General features: G+C 37.4%; 1 protein-coding gene across 2 annotated transcripts in view; it reads right to left on the bottom strand.

Annotated features, from left to right (window-relative positions):
* WAPL (WAPL cohesin release factor) overlaps positions 1 to 25,263 on the bottom strand; it is a 91,477-nt gene that overhangs the window by 39,560 nt on the left and 26,654 nt on the right. The window contains exons 3-4 of one of the 2 annotated variants that reach the window (XM_043596768.1): positions 21,692 to 22,735; positions 18,999 to 19,099 (exon numbers count right to left, since the gene is read on the bottom strand). In XM_043596768.1, the coding sequence (XP_043452703.1) occupies positions 18,999 to 19,099; positions 21,692 to 22,735 (1,145 nt within the window). Of the gene's footprint in view, positions 1 to 18,998; positions 19,118 to 21,691; positions 22,736 to 25,263 lie in introns of both variants that reach the window. The other variant, XM_043596767.1, reaches the window with a different exon arrangement.

The raw sequence follows: 25,263 nt of genomic DNA on the forward strand, positions 1-25,263 counted from the left end.
TATGTTACAGGCACAAAAGAGTCAGCTTTAAGAGGCCAAAAGAGGACAAATTTAGCTCCAAAATAAGTAATGAATTATAAACCATTAAAAGAGAGAGAGAGAGATTCATAAGTCTATACTGATAAAAGAAAAAAAAAGGGAGATGGGCTCATGCAGAGTGCTGAAGAATGTGGAGGGAGTGTGAGAGATGGGGATTATTTTGTAACCAGCATAGTAATAAACACTGGATCATCAAAGAATCATCATGTATACTAAATCTAAGAGTATAGTCTAATGAAAGATAGGGTATTTGAATAGTCTTAAAGTATCTCCTCAAAGACTGCTTTTTAGTTTCAAGGGAAAAAAAAAAAACAGTTATATACAGTAGAGGCATAGACAACCCCTTGTGTGGGTGATCATAATGAACATCCTCCAGATGTGATACACTGAAAAGAATACACCATCACTTATGCAGTATCTGGATCTAGAATGAATAACCTGAATCCAATCAAGATAAAGCTTGAGACTAAACCAAAATGAGATGCCTTTTCTTTAAGGGATCAGGTGTGTCAGAGTCATAAAAGATAAAGATTATGGAAATACTCCAGTTTTAGAAGAGACTAAAGAGATTTAACAGCTAAATGAAATACCTCACCCTAGACTGGATCCTGTACCAGAAGAGAAGAAAATGCTACAAAGGACATTATTGTGTCAACTAACTAAATTGAAACAACAGTTTAGGTAAAAATATTGGAACAATGTTAAATTTACTGGTTTGAGTACTATGATGTGGACCTAGCACTGAGTAGGAAATGCACACTGTATTTAAGGGTAAAAGGCCAGGATATATGTGACCTAAATATCCAAAAAAAAAAAAAAAAAGTATGCAAGTATATGGATGTATACAGACAAATATAGACAAAGAACAAATGAAAAACATACGTGTTAAGTTAGTCAGGATAAGGAGTGTTCTTTGTACTATTTTATTTTTCCAACTCTTCTGTAGTTTTGAAAATATTTCTGGGGCACGTGGGTGGCTCAGTCTGTTAAGCATCTGACTTCCACTCAGGGCATGATCTTGCAGTTCGTGGGTTCGAGCCCCACATCAGGCTCTGTGCTAACAGCTCAGAGACTGAAACCTGCTTCAGATTCTGTGTCTCCCTCTATCTCTGCCCCTTCTCCACTCACATTCTATCTCTTTCTCTCAAAAATAAACACATTAAAAAAAGGGGGGGGGAAGTATTTCCAAATAAAAAATTTTAATTTAAATTATTTTCCAAATTAAAAAAAATGTAAGTTCTCTTAGGGACACCTGGGTAGCTCAGTTGGTTGATTGTCAACTCTTGATTTCAGCTCAGGTCATGATGTCGTGCTTCTTGAGTTTGAGCCCTTCATCAGGCTCTGCACCGACTGCAATATGAATGCTGGGATTCTCTCTCTCTCCCTCTCTCTCTGCCCCTCCCCAGATCCTGCTTGCTCACACGCATGCCTCCACTAACATGCACTCTCTCTCTCTCTCTCTCTCTCTCTCTCTCTCTCTCTCAAAATAAGTAAACTTAGAAAACCTGTAAAATAGAGAAAGTAGAAATTAGGGCACCTGGTTAAGCTGGCTAAGCGCCCAACTCTTCATTTTCAGCTCAGGTCATGATCTCACACTGACAGCATGGAGCCTGTGTGGGGTTCTCTCTCCCTCTCTGCCCCTCTCCTGCCCATGCTCTCTCTCTCTCTCTCTTACTAAATTAAAAGAAATTTTTAACTTTAAAAATAAAACAAGGTAGAAATCTTTTACCATTGTATCAGTTAATATTTTAATTTCCATGAAGCAATTATATCAAATGCAGATAAATTAAAGAAAGTAGGAAGTCAAAGAGTAATAAAAAAAATGAATACAACCTTAGAACAGGCAATCTTACAAGTGGGAAGGGATAAAGATATCCTTCACTAATAACCTGAAATTAAATACTGTTAATTAAGTAACCTACCAATAACAAATGAAAGTTTTTTTAGGCTAATTTTTTTTCCAATAATTTCTACACCCAATGTGGGGCTCAAATTCATGACCCCAAGATCGAGAGTCACATGCTCTTCCGACTGAGCCAGCCAAGTGCCCCAACAAGTTTAACAGCAATACCTTACTTGGTTGAGATACAGAAAAAAATCAAAATATAACCCATACTTGGCCCAAGGGTGGTAAGGGTTTTCTATTTTTAATAGTCCTTCCTAAAAAGTAAAGGGGCCACTAACAACCATCTCTGCCCTGGCTTCTAAGCTTGAAGTTGTATTTGTGGTAGGCCCTAGGAAATCTACCAAGACAAAAGGCTTGAATTTTGTCTTTACCTCATTCTATTCCTTACTGTTTCTTAACAGAATTTCCTCATTTATTTTTAACCTGGTCCTACCAAACTTCTATCTGTATATTTTCTCCAATGTTTTTTTATATAGGCAACATATAAATCATAATTAAGCATAAATAGATACAACTGTATTTCAATTTAATATAAAATTTCAAATCAAGTCAAATTAAAAGGCTAAAACAGAAAAAACAAGAGACAGAAACAAGAATGGACCATTAGTTTTGGAGGTAATCCTTATATGCTTTTTTTTTTTTTTTTTGATGCTTATTTATTTTGAGAGAGCGAGAGAGAATCCCAAGCAGGCTCTGGAACCTGGAGCCTGATGCAAGGCTCCAGGAACCATGGAATCTTGACCTGAGCTGAACCAAGAGTCAGATGCTTGGGGAACCCGGGTGGCTCAGTCAGTTAAGTGTCAGGCTTCAGCTCGGGTCACGATCTCATGGTTTGTGGGTTCGAGCCCGACACTGGACTCTGTGCTGACAGCTCAGAGCCTGGAGCCTGCTTCAGATTCTATGCCTGCCTCTCTCTCTGCCCCTCCCCCACTCCCACTCTGGCTCTCTCTCTCTCTCTAAAATAAATAAGCATTTAAAAAAAGTTAAAAAGAGAGAGAGAGAGAGAGAGAGAAATGCTTAACTGACTGAGCCACCAGGTGCCCCAATTCTTTTATTAAGTCCTCATGAAGAGAAAAAAACCTTATTTTTTAGACTTCAAGGATATAGAACATAATGACTATCATAATAACACATACATGAATCTAGAGTTTACATTTCTGGACACAATGTTGTAACAGGGACCAAATTCACTTTGCCACATGAAAATAACAAACTGAACAAAATCTATGAAACAGTTTTCAGACAACGGACATCAAATAGCATATAGCACAATGATCCCTAAGAAGGCAAATATATAAGGTAAGCCCTATAATTGCCTGAGTTCCCAGGGAGTGACACAGGAAGGAAGAATTCACAGTCCAACCAGTAGCAGTCTCTCTTATGGAGATGGAACCAGGAGCCCGGGGAGATGAAGGTGGCTAGTTTGTACAGCACAGTACCAGAGAAGAGAGCTGTTCAAAGAACTCTGGATATACAAAGGGGCCCCACCGAATATGTAGCTGAGTAATGATGAGCAAATATGTGAAGAAAATACTTAAGGGAAAGAACTTCCCTCAGAAAAGCAAGGAAACAATTCCTAGGCTGTTCTTTCTCAGAGCTGGGGCAAGTTCATGTCCCCACTAGCCACAGTGAAAAGCCTTGTAATTCAGGGGAATCAGGTGATATATTTTTTTGGGGGGGGGGGGAGGGTGAACCCTAAAGGCTGCTCACCCATCTAAAATTTAAATGCCTTGTAAGGATCAAACATAACTTAAATGTATCTCAGAATAAGTCAAATCATATAAGGAAATATCCAATGTCCAACAAAGTAAAAGCCTAAATGAGTAGGATTCAATCAAAGATTATCAGGCATGCAAAGAAGTAGGAAAATACGACCCATAATACGAAAAATCAATCCACAGAAACAATACAGATGATAGAATCAGTAGACAAGAACATTAAAAAATAATTATAACTGTATTCCAGATACTTAAGATAAAGGAAATACTGAATATGTGAAATAGACAATAAAAATACAAAACAGATCTAAACTTTCAGAGATGAAAATTGTAATGGTTGGGATTAATACCTGCTACACACTACAGAACATCAAAATGCAATAGCAGAAACAATCAAAAATACAACAGACAACAAACAGACTCTTAACTACAGAGAACTGATGGCTACCAATGCGGAGGTGGGTGGGTGGGGATGTGTGAAATAGGTGATGGGGATTAATGATACACTTATCACAATGAGCACTGAGTAATGTTCAGAACTGCTGAATCCCTATACTACTGGGAACTAATAGAACACTGTATTGTTAGCTATATAGGTAATTAAAAATACAGTAATACAGATTTTTGATTCATTAAAAAAAAAGAAAAAGGTGAAAATATCCCATTCTAGCTTGGAGGACCTAAGTTACTTTGAAGAGATGCACAGCTTTAAATGAAGAGTTTCTGGACACAACATCCCACAATTACTTTAACTTCATAATTTCCAAGTAAACTGGACCCCTGGGTCCACTTTGCAGCCCAAACCTCAAATTGATCTCTTCACAAACAGCACCACTTTGCTGTGAGCCTCTCAGACACCATTTCATTTAAGTTTCACCCAAACTCCCCAGTTCCCCCAAAATTCTACAAAAACTATTCTTTGGTAAGATGCTCCATCATTCTTCTGGTGTGCAGTATGCTTTATTGCCATAAGTCAATAACATTCTGTCAGACTACAGGTTTTAGCAGCTGATTTTTGGCTGACTGAGGTAGGACTAGTGTAACTCAAGTTCTGAAAGGGGGATAAAGAAAAAAGTATTTGAAGGATATTGGCTGAAATTTTTCCAAATCTGATAGGCTTACCAATCTTGAAATAATATATATATATATATATATTTAGTACTAAATATTCCTTGCTGAAAGATACTTCCATGAATCCCAGCAATAAACATTTATGAACTCGTTCTGTAGCTCAGACACTGAGAATGTGAAGGTAAAAAAATATGGTCACCATCCTCAAAAAATTACACATCTTTTGTTAACTTGTGATCATCATTAGCATGAAGTCATCAGAGCATCAAGAAAATAAAGTCTAGCTAAGAGTTTTCTGGATGTCTGAATCCGATGAACTCTAAATAAAATATATTACAAACTGGAAAGACAAATTCCAAAAAATAAGCACCCTAATACGCATGTACACACTCTTTGGCTAAGTGTCAAATGTATGTCAAAGCTATCAGGTTCTTGATAACCTACAGCTATTATTTTTTCATTTCAAACTTCATTTTCCGGGAAATAAGTTACAGAAAAATATTTTGAACTTTCAAACTTTAAAGGCACTTGAACTATAGAAAATGAAAAGATTAATAGTACTTTTATTCTTTATTAAAATCCTTCCAGACTAAAATATTACAAGAAAAAAAACCCACAAGAATTAATCAAGAAAATAATTTGTATTTTCCTAAGTCTTTATGTAAATCAGATCAACAATTTAAGTACCTGATTTACTATTTAAGCTAAATTCTACCTATATAAAAAGGTGACAGTTGCTTCTGCTTTGAAACAAACACAATGATGAAATATTAAGACTAACCAAAAGTTCTCATAGAGAGAAAAACATTCTACCTCAGACAGCCTTTTACAGACTTATTCTTTTTTGTATCCTCAGCACCTAACACAGTGAAAGCAAGTATTATATGTTTAATAATAAAAACAATCACAAAGAAAAGCCAACTAAAACTGACCTTCTTTCACACCCTGGATCAGCCAGAACATGCTCAGCTTCAACAACTCTTTGGATCAGCCACCTAGGAGCTATAAATGGGTAGTTGTGGCTTTTTACTTGTACACTTTGGCCAGTACCCCCATTAGCAAGCTGATGGCTAGTCTCTTTTTTTTCTTCCAGGCACCACACCCATTTATATCTCAGGTTTCTAGTCCATGAGAATATAGTAAATTTCACACTACCACCTTGATGACTGGATCCCAGGATGATCAGTGAATCCCCAGGCACAGAACAAAGGTAATCACGGGTAAAACAATTTGATAGAAAAATAAGCTACTTCATGAGAGTGAATTTTAACTGCTGAAGGAGGATACTGTGAAGGAACATCTGCTCTTGGGTGGGAGGTGGAACTACTTGTCCTTTAAAAATCTCTTCTGTTGTAAGAGTTGACAACCTATATAAATTCATTTTATGAAACAAAAAAATGGGCTTATAAAATTATAAAGTTACACTTAACTTTAAAACTGCAGCTTTATGTAATCTTAACAAGTATAATATATAGCCACAATTTACACTGATAATCAAATTTTATTTTATTTTTTTTAAATGTTTATTTTTGAAAGAAAGTGAGAAAGCGCAGGGAGGGGGGGGGGCAGGCAAGAGGATCTGAAGTGGGCTCCTCACTGACAGCAGAGAGCCCAACATGGGGCTCAAACCCATGAACCATGAGATCATGACCTGAGCTGAAGTCAGATGCTCAACTGCCTCAACCCAGGAGCCCCAGATAATCAAATTTTAATTCAATTACTCAGAAGCCCACTATTCAGTATCATACTGAATGACAGAACGGAAGAAAAAAATAAAGTCCACAGAGTTCCTTTGAGAGTCAGATAAAGGATGCTACCAGATGGGCCCAACACTAAACTATAGGAAAATGATAAAAATGAAGATACTGGGTATTTGGGAACTGAAACAGAGACTGACAAATACAATTAGTTTCATCAGTGACCCAGCAGCAGTCTTTACTAGCAAAATAAGATGGTCAAACTCCCAGGTAAAATATAACCCTCCAAGCACTGAAGATTAGTTAGGATGATCACACAGATAATGGGGCAGAAAGAAAAGAGGGCAGAAAGGCAGCAGCTGAATGGAAAGCTAGAAATCAAACAAAAAGCAGGGAAAGCAAAAGAAATTAAGTATATTAGCACATATATGACAACCGCAAATAACAGAATGCAGGAAAACGATATCCAACAATCAGAAATAGGATGGCACTTTTTTTTTAATGTTTATTTCTGAGAGAGACAGAGAGAAAGAGTACAAGCAGGGGAGGGGCAGAGAAAGAGGGAGACAGAGAATACGAAGTGGCCTCTATGCTGGCAGCAGAGAGCCCAATGCCGAGCTTAAACACACGAACCATGATATCATGACCTGAGCCTAAGTCTGACACTTAACCAACTGAGCCACCCAGGTCCCCCAGGATGGCACTTTAAAAACAAAACAAAACAAAACAAAACAAAACAAAACAAAACAAAACGGCATCAAAATTGACAAATGACCAATAAAACCATATATAGAAACAACAGGCACTTAAATACAGATACATTCCAACCTAATTCCTCAAACTCATTTTTTCCCTCCCTAGCAAGTGACAACTTTTCTGGGTAATCATTTCAACTATTCTTTTTTTTTTTTGGTAAAGTTTGTTTATGTATGTATGTTTATTTTTGAGAAAGAGACAGAGCGTGAGTGGGGCAGGGACAGACAGAAAGACATGGAATCCAAAGCAGGTTCCAGGCTCTGAGCTGTCAGCACAGAGCCCGACGTGGGGCTTGAACTCATGAACGTGAGATCATGACCTGAGACGAAGTTGGATGCTTAACTGACAGAGCCACCCAGGCACCCTTTATTTATTTTGAGAGACAGAGAGAGAAGGAGGGAGAATCCCAAGCAGGCTCCACACTGTCAGCACAGAGTCCTACTCGGGGCACCACAAACCGTGAGATGACGACCTGAGCCAAAATCGAGAGTCAGACGCTTAACCACTGAGCCACCCAGGTTGCCCCTCAACTATACTCTTACCAGAAGTTTTCCTCACCCTGCTCATCTTCATTCTGCCACATGTGTTCCCCTACCCAGCCCTCAATCCTGTGAACAACCCTTCTCTGTATCCCTGGTTAGGTGCTGGGAAAGATCATCACAGCAGCATACTTAAAACATAAATGTTTTCAGGGTGCCTGGGTGGCTCAGTCAGTTAAGCATCCGACTTCGGCTCAGGTCATGATCTCACCGCTCGTGAGTTTGAGCCCCACATCCAGCTCTATGCTGACAGCTCAGGGCGTGGAGCTTGCTTCGGATTCTGTGTCTCCCTCTCTCTCTGCCCCTCCCCTGCTCATGCTCTCTCTCTCAAAAATAAACAAACATTGAAATAAAAAAAAGTTAATGTTTTCTAACATGAGCAGATGGGGAGAGGGAAGAGGGACCTCCTCTTGACTAGTGGCACTAAAGCTGAGGAGATGGCCTGTGTTGTCAGGAAACTGGTTATTACATGAAGATTGAGAAAATATATGAATATGTTGACAATAATGGAAACCAGATTTCTGTCAGCAAAGTGAAGTAAAATGTGGAAAGGCTAGAATAAAACATGGTGTTACACTCAAATGTGAGTTATCAGTGTGAACTCATGGTTCTAAATATAGATACAAAGTGTGTGTGTGTGTGTGTGTGTGAGAGAGAGAGAGAGAGAGAGAGAAAGGAAGAGATGCATATATTTACATGTGGAGAGAGAGAGAGAGAAAGAGATGCATATATTTACATGCTTCCCAGCTCTGTCAACTCAAAGAGGGCCTAGAATGACAACACAGAAGAAACAACCATACCTAATGACCAGACTTTTATTTCTAAATACCATTTTCCACTTTTCCACTGAAACAAAACAGGGGCCTTTAGATAAATGGGTGATGTCAGGGCTAGGAATGTATATGATGAGTTTTGAACATCTCAGCAGGTCAGTAAGAAATGCAAAATAGTTGGACACATCACAAGTCAGTTTGAAGAAACATCCACCTGCCAAATCCACAACAATCTGAGTGTTGAAATAATGATAGTATCATTTAAATAACAGTAACAGGGGTGCCTGGGTGGCTCAGTCGGTTAAGCGGCCGACTTCGGCTCAGGTCATGATCTCGTGGTCCGTGAGTTCGAGCCCTGCGTCGGGCTCTGTGCTGACAGCTCAGAGCCTGGAGCCTGTTTCAGATTCTGTGTCTCCCTCTCTCTTACCCTCCCCTGTTCATGCTCTGTCTCTCCCTGTCTCAAAAATAAATAAAACGTTAAAAAAAAATTTTTTTTAGTAACAGTAACAAATGAGTAAATAAAACAGGAATCCATGTTCATACTGACATAAAGAAATGAATATATAAATACATACATACACATATTCTTAAATACATGGATGTGAGGAAAAGATCTACCTTATAGGAAAAGGCCAACTGCTAATAACTGTAGAAGGAATGATGTAATTAGGAAAAATCACTCAACAACCATCACAGTAAAAAACTGATCTGGGCAAGAATGAGTGCTAAAACTAGTGGATCAAAGTTTAATGAGGAAAGCTGAGGAACCTGACCAACACCAAGGGATCAGTTAATATCAATAGTAATGGTACAAACACAACTGTGTGCCACCTGATATGATGCAATGAGAACAGAACATCTCTTCTGTGGTATTTCTACCAAATACATATAACCTAAATCACAACACAAATTGAGGGTCATTCTACAAATAACTGATCTTAACCCTTCAAAGATGTCAAAGCCATAAAAAGACCAAGAAAGAAAGATGTTCCAGATTGAAGGAGACTAGAGACTTGTCACAACAAAACACAACATGTGATTCTGGACTGGATTACGGGCTCTTTGGGAAAAATGCAGGGCATTTATTTTGCCATAAAGCCATTATTGAGGCAATTGGTAAAATCTGAATGGGATCTGTGACTTAGACTGTATTACAGTATCAATGTCAAACCAACTTCCTGGTTTTGATGGGAATGCTGTAGCTACAGAGGAGAGTGCTCTTGTGTTTTAAAAGTACAGACTAAGGGATTTAGGAATAATGGGCATCAAGTCTGCAACTTATTCTCAAGACACACACACACACTCCAATGGGAGGGAAGCCCACTTTGATCCCCACAAGACATTTAGCAATATCTGCAGACATTTTTGGTTGAAACAACTAGTGGTGGGTTGGGCAGTGGGGAGAAGGATTGGAATGGGAAGCAGGTTCTACTAGCATCTAATGGATAGAGGCCAGTTACTAAATATCCTCCGATTTACTAGGGCCAACACCACAAGTAAGATTTATTGAGTCCAAAACATCCACAGTACCAAGCCTAAGAAAAGCCCAATAGGTAGGAAGGCTTGCCACCACAAGCCACCTCTTCACTTGGAAATGAGGTCATTAGTGTCTTTAAATCTAATCAGATTAGAGAAGACCCAGATACTCCCAGTGACCTATCAGCTACATGAAGGTGTTTCTATTATAATGGAGAACTGGAAAACGGGAACAACGGCTGAGAACATTTTCTACACCCAGCTACTTACCCCCCCCCTTCCTTCTCCTCTGGAGATTTGGGGTAACCTACATAAAAATTCCTTTGAGAATTGAGCTTATCTATTTTTTTTGCACAGACAACATGAATCCTAATTTTTATATATAAAACACCTATCATTTCCACTGTATTAATTTACACATGTTTTAACTAAATGCTTAAAATTTTGATCCACTTATTTCCTCTATTCCTTTATACTCATCAAAACTCTATAGGTAAAATATCCCTTATTTCTGTTTCTCAATGGCTCTCTCCTTTTTAACAACTCTGAAGTAGTCTTTTAGTGTCCTGAAGGTAAATGGATGACCTATTTCCTATGAGCTATTTTATACCATTTAACTTCTTGTTGCTCTCGTCCTGAAGTAAGCTTCTAAATCCTTTACCTAGATATTTTCATAAGAGTACGTAACTTCCATGGGATCTAAAACATTTTTATTATTTTTATTAAGGTACAGTAATGATCAAAGTTTCTTTTTGAAAACTGCTGCTCCACCTAAATAGTACTAATATATGTGAAGAAATTCTGACACAATCCCAATTAAAATAAAGAGGGTTTCAGCAAATATTTCAGTAGGCTGTTAAAAAAGGAAATCAAAACACTTACTGAAGTTAAGCCTCTTCAGGGAATAAAATGTTATTTAGGACTATTGTTTTTAGGTGTGCTTCACCAATATTACATTTTTCAAACGAGTTCAATTTCATAAGTTCTTTTGGTTTTATAAATTAACAAACACTTTCTGAATTTTTCTCAGATACTATCCATCAACAGTAAATAGGTCTTCAGTCTACTAGGTTATATGACCCGATTTACTTTAGGCCAGACAGATTCCTTCATAATCGGGTCAAGTACGTATACACTGCTGCCTTCTAAGCCACATTAGTAGCAAAGAAATGACTCCAATATTAAAATTAAAACTAAGTTAAAAACCTGAACACAAATGAGTAAAAATGATTGCAAATGAATATCAAATTAACAAAAGCACACAAGATAAAATTACTTCAAAATTTGGGAACACATTACTATGATTTCATCCTTAGTGAAATAATCTAAAGACCACAAGAACTGGAAAAATCTTAAACTTCACTCAATGTACTTATTCTTCATAATAATACTAGTATCGCCATTTTAAAAATAACATATACTGTAAGAATAAAGCACGTAAACTAAGTACAAACTTTCATAATCTTAGATTTGAAATGAAAACTATCAACATGAACTCATAGTTTATTTTTTCTACATGTTTCATAGCTCCATTCAACAAAAGAAACTATAAGAAACAAATACAGCCAGCATTCAGATCTGGGTTTCTAAATACTATACCCATACAAAAAGAACCAAGGATCCTTGCATAAATGGGTGATTCTGTGACTAAAACAGGTAAAATATAAGAGGAGTCTCAGGGGTGCCTGGGTGGCTTAGTCAGTTGAGTGTCCAACTCATGGCTTTGGCTCAGGTCATAATTTCATGATTCAGGAGTTTGAGGCCTGTGTCGGGCTCTGTGCCTCTAGTGCAGATGCTTGGGATTCTCTCTCTCTGCCCCTCCGGCACTCTCGCAAAATAAATACATAAACTTAAAAAAAAAAAAAAAAAACCAAGATGAATCTCAAGTCATCTCTTGTGCAGGAAGCAAGGGAAGTACTCAAAGATGATGGGGTTGGGACTCCTGGCTGGCTCAGTCAGTGGAGCATGCGACTCTTGATGCTGAGGTTGTGAGACTGAGCCTCACATTAGGTGTAGAGGTTACTTTTAAAAATAAAATAAAATAAAAAGATGATGGGGTTATAGCAAAAGGACACAAGAGATACCTTGAAATGGTTCACACTGGCCAAATCTATTGTAAATACATTTAATAAGTAAAAGTTATTGAGTCTTCTCTGCTGTCAGCACAGAGCCCACTTTGGATCCTGTCTCCCTCTCTCTCTGCCCCTCCCCTGTTTGCTCACTCACTCTCAAAAACAAATAAACAATTAAAAAAATAAATAAAATTCTTTTAAAAAATTGAGGGGCGCCTGAGTGGCTCAGTCGGTTAAGTGCGACTTCGGCTCAGGCCATGATCTCGCGGTTCATGAGTTCAAGCCCCACCTCGGGCTCTGTGCTGACAGCTGAGAGCCTAGAGCCTGCTTCAGATTCTGTGTCTCCCTCTCTCTCTGGCCCTCCCCTGCTCACAGTCTGTCTCTCAATAATAAATAAATGTTAAAAAAAATTTTTTTTTTAAATTACTGAGTCTTGAGGCATGTGGGCAGTTTAATCAGTTAAGCGTCCAACTTCGGCTCAGGTCACGATCTCGCACAATGTGAGTTCAAGGCCTGCATCAGGCTCTCTGCTTTCAGTGAAGAGTCGACTTTGGATCCTCAGTCTCCCTCTCTCTCTGCCCTCCCCCACCACGCATGCACATGCGCTCTCTCTCAAAAATAAACAAACATTTAAAAAAAGTATTGAGCCTATAGGGTAGAAGAGAATGAGAGCAAAGGAGTAGGGAGAGGAGGAAGAACATTCTTTACAGAATTCCAGTTTTTAAATGCGGAAGAAACGGCAATTAGAAATCTCACCATTCTGCAACTATCAGTGTAATAAATGATGCAAGCAACAGTGGATGCTAAAATGATGAACTGAAACATAATGGGGAACAGGATATTCGCATGGTGCCAAGGTGGCACCTAGAAGCTTACTTCTAAATTATTACTAAATTATAAAAGGAAAAATATGCCTTTATTGGAGAGCTGGTGATCACAACCTTCATTTGGTGGTCAAACAATATTAAGAGTAGAATAACCAGGTGTTATGTAGCTTCTGATGTAAAGCAGCATACACAATTATCACTTTGACTTATTCTTGTCAAAATGTTTAACCCAAACCTAATCAAACTTACAGAATTCCAGTGGTCTATGCAACTATGCTACTTTAATATAGTGGAGTAATGACTTAGAAGACATCACCAGAGGAAAAATCATATAAATTCTGAATGTGGAACATTCTGTAAGAAAAATAACATGAATTCGTTAAAATAAAATCAGTGCCACAAGAATTTTTAAAAGATGATGGGACTGTTTAAGACTCAAGAAATATTAACTAAAAGATCATGGTTTGAGGGAAAAAGAAAAACTAAAAGACAATCAGGAGATAGCTGGAGAAAATGAAATACAGGCTAGATATCAGATAATATCAAAGAATTTCTAATTTTTAAAAAGTTCATTAGAGATAGAACACGCAAGTGCAAGCAGAGAGAGGGAGAGACAATCCCAACCAGGCTCTGCACAGTCAGCGTGCAGAGCAGGCCTTGAATTCACAAACCACAGTATCAGGATCTCAGCTGAAATCCAGAGTTGGATGCTTAAAAGACTGAGCCACCCAGGCAATGCAAAGAATTGCTAATTTTTTTCAAGTACTGTAATCATATCACCACAGTTGAATATAAGATTGTCCTTTTTCTTTAAAAATGTATGCCATCTATAACTCCACAACTTTCAAATAAGACAGAAAAAAGTTACACATACATTTATATACGGTAGGGGAGGAGATATATACAACTGAGTCAAGATATTAACTGGGAATCAATCTAGATAGAGGATGTGGGTATTCATCATACTGCTTTCACATTTTCTAAATATTTAGACTTTTCATAATAAAAAGTCTAGAGGGAGGAAAATAAAGTAGAATGCTATAAATCAGCAGTTCTCAAAACATGTGCTAGGCATCCACAAAACTCAACCATTTTCACAACAATAAGATGTTATTTGCCTTTTTCACTGTCTAGTCATTCATAAGGACAGTGCGAAAACAATAGTAAACAACAGGTAAAGCTGTTGGAGTCTTAGCATGAATCTAGATAGGGGCTCCAAACTGTGTAAGCAGTCATATTCTTTACTGCCAGATACTTCGTAGTTTAAAAATAAAATGCAGTTTCATATAAGAAAAAGCTTCTGATGAAGGATTCTTTTTTAGAGTTGGGGAGGGGCATAAAGTGAGGGAGAGAGAGAATGCCAAGCAGGCTCCACACTCAGTGCAGAGCCCGATAATGGGCTCAATCTCACAAACCTGAGATCATGACCAGAGCCAAAATCAAGAGTTGGACACTTAACCAACTGAGCCACCCAGGCACCTCTGGATCACCATTCTCTATCTGAAAAACTAATTGACAAACTATGCTTACAGGTCTGTAATACAGACTTGGTATTAGGCACACATTTTCTCAAATATGAACAAAGTGGACCTATCACTGTCAGTCATTCACCCTGAAGTATTTTCTGCCAATGAAAAAATTTCAACTTTTAAGCAACTAAAATTTTAGACCTTTTACCTACCACTATGAAACTGATAGCTTCCCAATACTTAAGACTTCTGATGACTTTGGCAGTGATACTGTGATTTTGATACCATATAACGAGATGTGTCACCATTTGAAAGATCTGCACATAAATCAGTGTAACCAGTATTTTCCAAATGACCAATGGATGATGTTACAAAGTATGTACGTGTAAAAATTCCATTCAAAGAGAAGACAAAAAGTGAAAGACCGACAGATTTCAATGTAACAATATGAAAGGTTCATTGGTATGCTTTTAAATTCCAAACTGCAACTAATCTTTAAGAAACTCCTATTTGTTGAGTCTTGGTATCTTATGGAAGAACAACATTCACAATTACCTGAAAAGGCTATTAAAAATACTTATCTGTGTGAGGCTGGATTTTCTTCATATATTTCAACCAAATAAGCATTAATGAAAAATATTGAATGCAGGGGCTATGAGAATCCAGCTGTCTTTCATTAAGCCAAACTTTAAAAAAGATTTGCAAAAAATGTAAAACAATGTTATTTTTCTCACTTTGAGAAAGTAATTTTCATAAAATGTTATACTAACATGTAATGGGTTGTCATTTTAAGCGAATTATTAATATGTATTTTTGAAATGTTTTCACTTATAATTTGATACTGATCTGCACATATAATCAAAAGGTCTTTTAAAAAAAAAAAGTTCTGGGGCGCCTGGGTGGCACAGTCGGTTAAGTGTCCGACTTCAGCCAGGTCACGATCTTGCGGTCCGTGAGTTCGAGCCCCGCGTCGGGCTCTGGGCTGATGGCTCAGAGCCTGGAGCCTGTTTCCGATTCTGTGTCTCCCTCTCTCTCTGCCCTTCCCCCGTTCATGCTCTCTCTCTGTCCCAAAAATAAATAAACGTTGAAAAAAAAAAAAACATTAAAAAAAAAAGTTCTTTGTGATTCTCAGTAAATTTTTTAAGATTATAAAGTAATCCTGAGACCAAAGAAGTTGATAACTATTGCTCTGGAATTAACACATGCCATGCACAATTTCATACAAACCAAAAGCGGCACCTAAGCATTAATGACTATAGTCTATATATTCCATACAGACTATATTCCACACTGCCCTGGCCCCTGGGTTCTCGCCCCAGAGCAAAGCTCTGAAGTTTTAAGTTTATTGATATTAGCACCGGGGCGCCTGGGTGGCTCAGTCGGTTAAGTGTCCGACTTGGGTTCAGGTCATGATCTTACAGTCTGTGAGTTCGAGCCCTGCGTCGGGCTCTGTGCTAAGAGCTCAGAGCCTGGAGCCTGTTTCCGATTCTGTGTCTCCCTCTCTCTCTGCCCCTCCCCGACTTGTGCTCTGTCTCTTAATGTCTCAAAAATAAAGATAAACATTTAAAAAGATTAAAGAAATAACTCAAGTTCAAAAAAAATTAAATTAAAAAAAACTAGCATCAAGCACTTTTTTTTTTTCTGGTGAGGGGTTGGTCACATGAAGGGGTACAAAAGTATAGCATAATTACTTTGAAAAGATTCCCAATTAGCTCTTTACAGAGGTAAAAGAATAAAAATAAAATGAGGCCGTAAGACTTGGCTTTACTCATTCTTGAGCTGCTCAAAAGCAGTTCAATCTGCAAAAGATGTTGACAACTTGCAACTTTCAACAACAAAAGAACAAGTTATATAAGGAATTTTTTATTGAACAGGTAAAGTCAAGCAAATTATTCTGAATACCCATGCTGGACCATATTAAATGACTTACATAATGCACAAGAATGAAGTTGGACACCCCCCACACCCAAAGAATGAAGTTGGACCCTTAACTTACACCATATACAAAAATTAACTCACAATGGATCGAAAACCTAAAACTATAAAATTCTTAGGAGAAAACATAAAGGAAAAGTCATGCATCTGATTTGGCAATGACATTCTGGCAGCAAAAGAAAAAGCAAATTGGGACTTTACTGAAATCAAAAACTTGTGCATCAAAGCACACTATCAAGAGAATGAAGGGACAAGTCACAGAATGAAGGATCTATGTGCAAATTATTTATCTGAGATTAATATCTAGACTACATAAAGAACTATTAACAACAACAACAACAACAAAAAACTCAATTCAAACATGCACAAAGGAGCATCTGGGTGGCTCAGTCAGTTAAGCACCCAACTCTTGATTTCAGCTCAGGTCATAATCTCACGGTTCCTGAGTTCTGATGTGTCACTGCAGAGCCTGCTTGGAAGTCTCTCTCCCTCTCTCTCTCTGCCCCTACCCTACATGCTCCCTTTCTTTCTTTCTTTCTTTCTCTCTCTCTCTCTCTCTCTCTCTCTCTCAGAATAAATAAACTTAAAAAAATTGTTTAATTAAAAAAAATTTAAGGAGGGGCGCCTGGGTGGCGCAGTTGGTTAAGCGTCCGACTTCAGCCAGGTCACGATCTCGCGGTCCGTGAGTTTGAGCCCCGCGTCGGGCTCTGGGCTGATGGCTCAGAGCCTGGAGCCTGTTTCCGATTCTGTGTCTCCCTCTCTCTCTGCCCCTCCCCTGTTCATGCTCTGTCTCTCTCTGTCCCAAAAATAAATAAACGTTGAAAAAAAAAAAAAATTAAAAAAAAAAAAATTTAAGGAAAAAAATCAGGGGTGAGAGGCATTAAGGAGGATACTTGGGATGAGCACTGGGTATTATTACATGTAAGTGATGAATCACTAAATTCTATTCCTGAAATTATTACTGCACTGTATGTTAACTAATTTGGATTTAAATTTTAAAAAATGTTAGGGGCTCCTGGGTGCCTCAGTTGGTTAAGCGTCTGACTTCAGCTCAGGTCATTATCTCACACTCCGTGAGTTGGGAGCCCCACGTCAGGCTCTATGCAGACAGCTCAGAGCCTGGAGCCTGCTTCAGATTCTGTGTCTCCCCCTCTTTCTGCTCCTCCCCTGCTCATGCTCTGTCTCTCTCTGTCTCAAAAATAAATAAAAACATTAAAAAATGTTAATGAACAATTTTGTAAGATTAAAAAACAAAATCAAACATGCACAAAGGACTTGAAAAGATATTTCTCCAAAAAAGATATACAAATGACCACTCAGTACCACAAAAAGATGCTCAACATCACTAGTCAGGGAAATGCAAATAAAACCATTAGATACCATTTCTCACCCGTTAGAATAGCTATTATAAAAAAAAAAAAAGAAAGAAAGAAAAAATAGCTATTATCAGAAAAAAGGGGGGAGCACATGGGTGGCTCAGGTGGTTGGGCATCTGACTCTTGATTTCAGCTCAGGTCTTGATCTCAGGGTGTGAGTTCAAGCCCCGCATTGGGCTCTGCACTGGGCGTAAAGCCTACTTCAAAACAAAATGAAACAACACAACACAACCCAGAAAATAAGTGTTGGTGAAGACATGGAGGAAATGGAACCCTCTGCTGGTGGGAATGTAAAGTGGTTTAGTCAAGGTATAAAACAGTGAGCTAAACACACACCTACTCACTCAAAAATTCTACTGTTTATCCAAAAGTATTGAAAGCAGGGACTCAAAATGGCCAAAAGGTGAAAACAACCCTAGTGTCCACCAACAGATGAATAAACACAATGTGATAAATACGAAATGTTCCTCTAAGAGAAAGAAGACAGGGAAAGAGGGAGAAGGCCATGTGACGGAGACAGACAATGGAGTTATGCAGCACAAGCCAAGAAACACCTGGAGCCACCAGAAGCTGGAAGAGGCAAGGACAAATAACCCCCTTAGTGTCTTTTAGAAAGCAAGACCCTCCCAACATCTTAATTTTGGATTTCTAGCATGCAGAACTGTGACAGAATAAACATGTTTTAAGCCAGCCAGTTTATGGCTTAAAACTAATACAAACAGTAACCTTCAATATATTTATATCACATAATAGAGGAGTTGTACCAGTGGATGGCAGAGTCTGGTCTTCTCTTCAATAAAATACCCTTGAAAAACAACAACAAATGTAGTATATACATACAATGGAATGTTCTTCCACCATAAAAAAGGACTGAAATTCTGATATGTGCTACAATATGGGTGGACCCTAACAACATTATGCTTAGTGAAATAAGCCAGACACAGATAGGTAAGAATTGTAAGATTCCACTCATACGAGATAACTAGAATAGGCAAATTCATACAGACAAAAAGTAGAATAGTGTTTACCACAGGCTGGGAGGACAAAGGGGGAGTTATTGTTTAATGGGTAGAGTTTTTGCTATGATGAAATGTTTTGGATATAGATAACGGGATGGTTACAAAACACTGTGAATGTATTTAAGGTTACTGAATTGTACATATAATAAAAATTATGCTAAGTATATATTTTACCACACTTCAAAAAAATGCTTACAATTTTTTTAAAAATTGACTTACATCCCTTGAACCCAAAATTTGTTAGTAATTTTCAGATTAAAAAATCCAGAACTGAGTCCTCCAATAATATATAAATAATACAAATCACTGATAATGCTTTACTTACCCGTTTGGGACCACTAAAAATCTTTCTGGTGTTTTCTTTTGATTTATCTCCTTGTTTATTTGGGGGCTTCTTCACACTTTCAGGCACACCAGGCAAATCCTCTGTAAAATCCAAGTTTTCTGAAATGGTAATCAAAACTAGCTAGCTTTCCAATATTTCAAATTATCTACCAAACAACCTATGAGCATTTGGGGAGTGGCATTTTGCAGGGTAAAAGAATACAGGAATAAAAGCACCATTCAGTTGACAAAACATCCCTAACGATAAGTCTCATTTTGCCATTCTCACCCTCTTGCTTGCCGACCCCAACTTTAGAAGAAAATCAGAAACCAAGTTAGTATGTATGTGCTTCAGTTTTATTTTCTGTAAATGGCAAAACCGATTCTTTTCTAAAATAACTGCTGGGTATCTAGGGACACTGACATTGGGCATTCTAGTTTAAATATACACACAGTTATCTACCTTTAACATTTTTCTAGAGCTTAAGTATACTGAATCATGCTGGCCTTCAAAGAATGTCTGCTTGCACCTACAAAAGTCACATTAAAAAAAAAAAAAGACAGCTATTTTTGGCAAAAGATATAAAATGACCTAGTACAATGTAGCTCAATGATTTGTGGGTCTTCATACAAAAATAACCAAATAATTAGATAAATTCCTAAGCCGTTAAATTTCTTCTAGCCTAAACAAAAAAGTAAAATAGGAAGACTTTTCACTATCACTAGCCCAACCATTAAAAATGTTCGCTATTTCATGGGGCACCTGGGTGGCTCAGTCAGGTAAGTATCCGACTTCGGCTCAGGATATGCTCTCAACCGTTTGTAAGTTCGAGCCCCGCGTTGGGTTCTGTGCTGGCAGCTCAGAGCCTGGCGTCTGCTTCAGATTCTGTGTACCCCTCTCTCTGCCCCTTCCCTGCTCATGCTCTTTCTCTTCCAAAAATAAACAAACATTAAAAAATTTTTTAAAAAATGTTTGCTATTTCATACATCAGTTGAAGACCCTGGATGTATCAAATGGTCTCTAATTTTTTAATTTTATTTGGTAGCAATATGAAAGAAGTTTTTGAAAGGGAGCCTGATGATCTCACATTTCAAAGCTTAAAAAGTTACATTACCCCAAAATGTAAATTTCAGCCAGAGATTTTTCAATTGCTGATCAAAATAACTTGCTACCAAAGTTAGAAGAAAGAGCTAAGTAAATTGCAGGAAGAAAGGAGTTCAGGTTTTGTGCATGATTACTATCATCCTCCTGACAAAGCAACCCTAAGCTCTCTGCCCAGTCATCTCATGTGACTAGCAAGGATGCTGCAAACTTCAATTCTCCAGAAGAGATTCAAGACAACACTGGCTGAATTGATAACCCCCTTATTTATTTATTAATTTTTACAGTTAGAGGAGTAAGGAGTGAGCCCTTAGGGACTATTCTTATATGCCTCTAGTTTTAAAGAGTGACTCTAATCTAACAAAACTATTTTTAGGCCAGGGGCGCCTGGGTGGCTCGGTCGGTTAAGCGTCCGACTTCGGCTCAGGTCATGATCTCACGGTCCGTGAGTTCGAGCCCCGCGTCAGGCTCTGTGCTGACAGCTCAGAGCCTGGAGCCTGTTTCAGATTCTGTGTCTCCCTCTCTCTCTGCCCCTCCCCTGTTCATGCTCTGTCTCTCTCTGTCTCAAAAATAAATAAACGTTAAAAAAAAAATTAAAAAAAAAAAAACAAAAACTATTTTTAGGCCAAATAAAGCAAAACATTAGGTAGTCTCAAGTATGACTTATAATGTACACAAGAATCTATATGTAAGAATACTATTAGAATTCTAATTCACCATAATGACACCTCTTATATGACTTAACAGACAAAAACGTTATTTAACAAGTAAAGTGACACAGAGAAACTATGTATTTGGTTAAATATATATAAATATAGCCCCTGGATCCCAGAGGCTTTTGCTTACTCTTCCTCACTCAACTATCAATCCACTTCACTAAGCCCTTGTCAGGTAGTGACTTAATTATAGCGAAGCTAACCTACTTGTGTTGGTCTCTCACAGTAGAAACTATCAACTCCTTGAGAGCCTCCAGTCATTACTGGCTCTACTATCTTAAGAGACAAATTAAATTTTCACTGGTAAGAGTGAATAAATACTTAACTAGCACTTTTCAATTTTATTAAATCAACTCAAGAGGATGATTTTTAAGATTAACATTTACCTTTTAACTTTAAACTTAAGATTTCTTGACAATGTTTTAAAACATTAGTTTAATTTTGAGCCAACTACAAATGCTTTTAATCAATTTTAATTTTCTAATATTTCCCTCATTACAAACCATCTATTATCTACGTAGTTCTAAATGTCCAAAATCTACCAAGTCCCCAACTGCATTTGGATTTTCAAAGTTGAAACATCAAGATGTCTAATATCCCTGTACACACACACACTTTAAAATTCTCAAGTGCTAAAGGCAAAATTAAAACACAAAATTAAAAGACCCAATCTATAATTTGATCCTTACAATGTGGAACTTGATTATGAACATTTAAAACACTGTACCTCTGGATAAGGTACAATCTGTGGTTCTAAATAATACTTCTATTAAAATTAAACATAACAAATTAAAATTAAGTACCTAAGCAGAAACTCAGTAGCTGTTGACTTAAACTTAAAATGCATTTACTTGTAATAATTTTTTTAAGTCTTACCTGCATTATTAGTACTAGACTGACTGTCCTGGGAATTATCACTGTTTTCAGGAGGAGGCTGCAAGGAGGGTGATGGAGCTGTTTTAGTTCTTTTTTTGCTTGTCTTTCTTTCCACTTGACAGTCATCTTCATCATCATCTTCACTTTCACTGAGATCATCAAAGCCAAAATACTTAATTTTGTAATTAGAACTCCCAGAACCTCCTTCATCACCTCCTGTCTCATCATGATCTTCAAAACCAAAAAATTCAAGTTTAACATCCTTTTTGGATTTAGTATTACTAGGTCGAAATCTAGTAGTGGTCTTAGAAGTCGCAATATCTGCCTTTTTTCTTAGACGGCCAGCTTCTCCCAAATCTGCAGGGGTTGATGCAGTGAACTCATCCATGCTACGTTCCATAGTATCCTGTATGGTAACATTACAAACTGACAAGCAAGATGGATGTAAAACAGTGTAATCTCTAGTCCGTCCAACCGTCCCTCGAAAACTGGTCCCAGAACTTACACTGCCTTTCTTTGCCTGATTCAGGCCATCTTTACTTGATTCACTGTTTGCTTTGGCTAAGGCCTGACTGGTGCCGTCCATTAGCTTATCAAAATTTGATGCTCCTTGTGAGGATTTTGCTTTATTCGCCCTACAGTACGTCCTACAGTTGCTTGGCCTAAGAACACTTTGCACAATGTCTTCTTCAATGGCTTCATTTAGATTTTCCAACCGGTTTTTAAAATCTTCATCCTTCATCTCCAAAAGAGGATCACTATCCAAACCTAAAATACAATCTTCTGATCTGATATCTTCAAAATCATTATCCCATTCATACAAACCAGTTCTTACAGATCCCTTGATGGAAGATATTTCTGATGGAGATTCTGACCTTTTTCCAAGTTGGGAGTTCCAAGTATCATTTGTTTCCTTGATTTCATCAGCTTTGTATCCAGAAGCTACTGTTGTTTCTGCATTGGATTTCTTAGTACTGTCTTCAGCATTTTTGTAAATATGGTGACTGTTCTTTTCATATTCTTCACTAAAATTCTCCACTTTATCTATAAAAATTAAAAATAAGTCAAGGATAAAAATTTAAGTGACATCAATGTAAAATTTAACAAATAATGATATCTGGCTAAGAGCACAGAATCAGTCTTGAAATAACTGCAATAAGGTTAAACTGTAAAGAAATTAATGAATGTTTACATATTTGACATTTCCCCTTCCACCTTTAAGTATAGAGCTCTTATGCCTTTTAGTGACCTCTCCCTAGTCATTCAAGTCCCTTAAAATTGTTATCCTTAATTCAAGAGATTTCAACAGCGTTAAGCAACTAGATCAATTCAGAATTAAAGGACTCAGCAAACCTTCTTGGAGATTATTATGGGTTTTTCAAATAAAAATGCTTAAACTAAAATTTATTTAGTAGAATCTAAACAGTGTAACACAATAAATGAAAACATTCCAGCAGTTTATTTCTCTGGTGTAGGGCTGCCCATAAGGTATGCCAGCTCTGTCTAGAAACCCATCTCAGGGTCAGGTTTCTTTCTCTGTTTCCATTCTTTCTCCTAACCCTAAAAGCCATATAACTTCAAAGATTTTTTTTCTTAACAGCTGCTCTGGTGCCTAAGTGACTACAGTGGCTATCTATGCATATCCGCAAGTAGTAAATCTTACAGTTACTATTCATTTTGTACTTGGGCAATTCATTTTTACTATCTTTAATTTCTATCATCATAAACATTTTTTGTTAGCCTTTCTAAAAACAAGATGAAAATATGACTCAAACTGGTATTATGATTAATTCTCCCAGAACTTAGCAGTAGAAAAACAACGGCAAAATGTTTATGCCAAACTTATTGTTTATACTTAAAAAGTGCACTTACATTTAAGAAAAGCCAAATTACAGATCCCAATTAACAAACCATCAAATATAGGCAAAGGGATGATTACATGAATTCAATGCACAATTTTTAATACTACCCAATGGCTTTAAATCTAATTTAACTTGTTAGATTAATATTTACTTACCTTTAGAAGGGACCTAATACCTGTTTTATTCTTAGATATTTTCCAGCAGAAAGCAAGGAACTATAGTTTTCATCATCTCAGAAGTACCAATCACTAAGCCTAAGATACTGAAAAGTTGAAAATTAAAAGGTGACTCTGACATCTGAGTCAAGCAAAGTCAAGTCTAAATCAAGCCAGAAGAAATACCACCACAGCTTTTACTAACAAGTGGAAAGAGTAGGGGTAGCTGAGTCTGGAGACTTACTTGCCCTGGTTAAACGAGCTCTTCAGAGCTCAGGCAAGATCCCTAACTTCAGGAGTTTTCCTGAGGGCTTCAATTTCCTCATCTGTTCAGAAGGGAAGTCACTGACCTAGGCTACTTTACAGCCTTACCGAAGGAATTATTTCCTAATGAATACATTATGGGAGTGCTTAGTATGTTTAGCTTCACAAAGGTCTGTGAGATGTCATTAAATGTATTATCACATCACTTTTGCCACTGCATAGCATTCTACCATCTTAATGCCAAATTTTATGTAGGCTGTTTCTAATTGTTTTATGTAATAAATATCTTTCTGACTAAAAAACAAAGAACAGCATTTACATGAGCAATAAATGTCAGTATCCCTATTTGTAAAAACTACTACCTCGGGAAGCACCTGGGTGGCTCAGTCAGTTAAGCATACGACTTTGGCTCAGGTCATGATCTCACAGTTTCTAAGTTCAAGTCCCACATCAGGCTCTGTACTGACAGCACAGAACCTGCTTCCGAGCCTCTGTCTCCCTCTCTCTCTCTGCCCCTCCCTCCCCCAAAATAAACAAACATTAAAACAAATAAAATAAAACAAATTAAAAAAGAAAGAAAGAAAGAAAACTACTACTTCAGGGCACCTGGGTGGTTCAGTCAGTTAAGGTTAAGCATCCAACTTCGGCTCAGGTCATGATCTCGAGTTTGAGCCCTATGTTGGTCTCTGTACTGACAGCTCAGAGCCTGGAGCCTGCTTCTGTGTCTCCCTCTCTCTCTGCCCCTCCTCTGCTCATGCTCTGTCTCTCTCTCTCTCTCAAAAATAATCAAAACATTAAAAATTAAAAAAGAAACTACTTCAAGTTTCACTTTTATTACTCCCATTTCTCCTAAAATCAGAGAAAATACATGTTGTCATGTTGTGTTACTATTCTTATAAATAAGCCATCTTTCCTATGTCTAACTTTGTTGTGTGCTTATTATATAAATCTACTTTAAGTACAAAGTAATAAAGAGCCCTACAGAAAATATTCTCATTAAAAGTTGTAACTAAAAGTTACATTAGCAAGTATAATCAACTCATCTATTCAATTGTATAGCAAAAACAACCCTACAGATGAATTATTAAAATACATTACCTATTTTTAAATTTCTAAACATACATTACCAACAGAGTTCTGCATAATAAATGCTGTCCAAGTTCTCCACAAGAGTATTCTAATATATAAAATAAACACCTTCCCTTCATCATTTAGCTCTGCAACAAGTATTTACAACTATATCTTTAGAAGAGAGAGCAAGGCTATCTTATCCTAAAATGCAGAACAATTA

Source organism: Prionailurus bengalensis, chromosome D2 (genome assembly GCF_016509475.1).
Source record: "Prionailurus bengalensis isolate Pbe53 chromosome D2, Fcat_Pben_1.1_paternal_pri, whole genome shotgun sequence".
Lineage (NCBI taxonomy): Eukaryota > Metazoa > Chordata > Mammalia > Carnivora > Felidae > Prionailurus > Prionailurus bengalensis.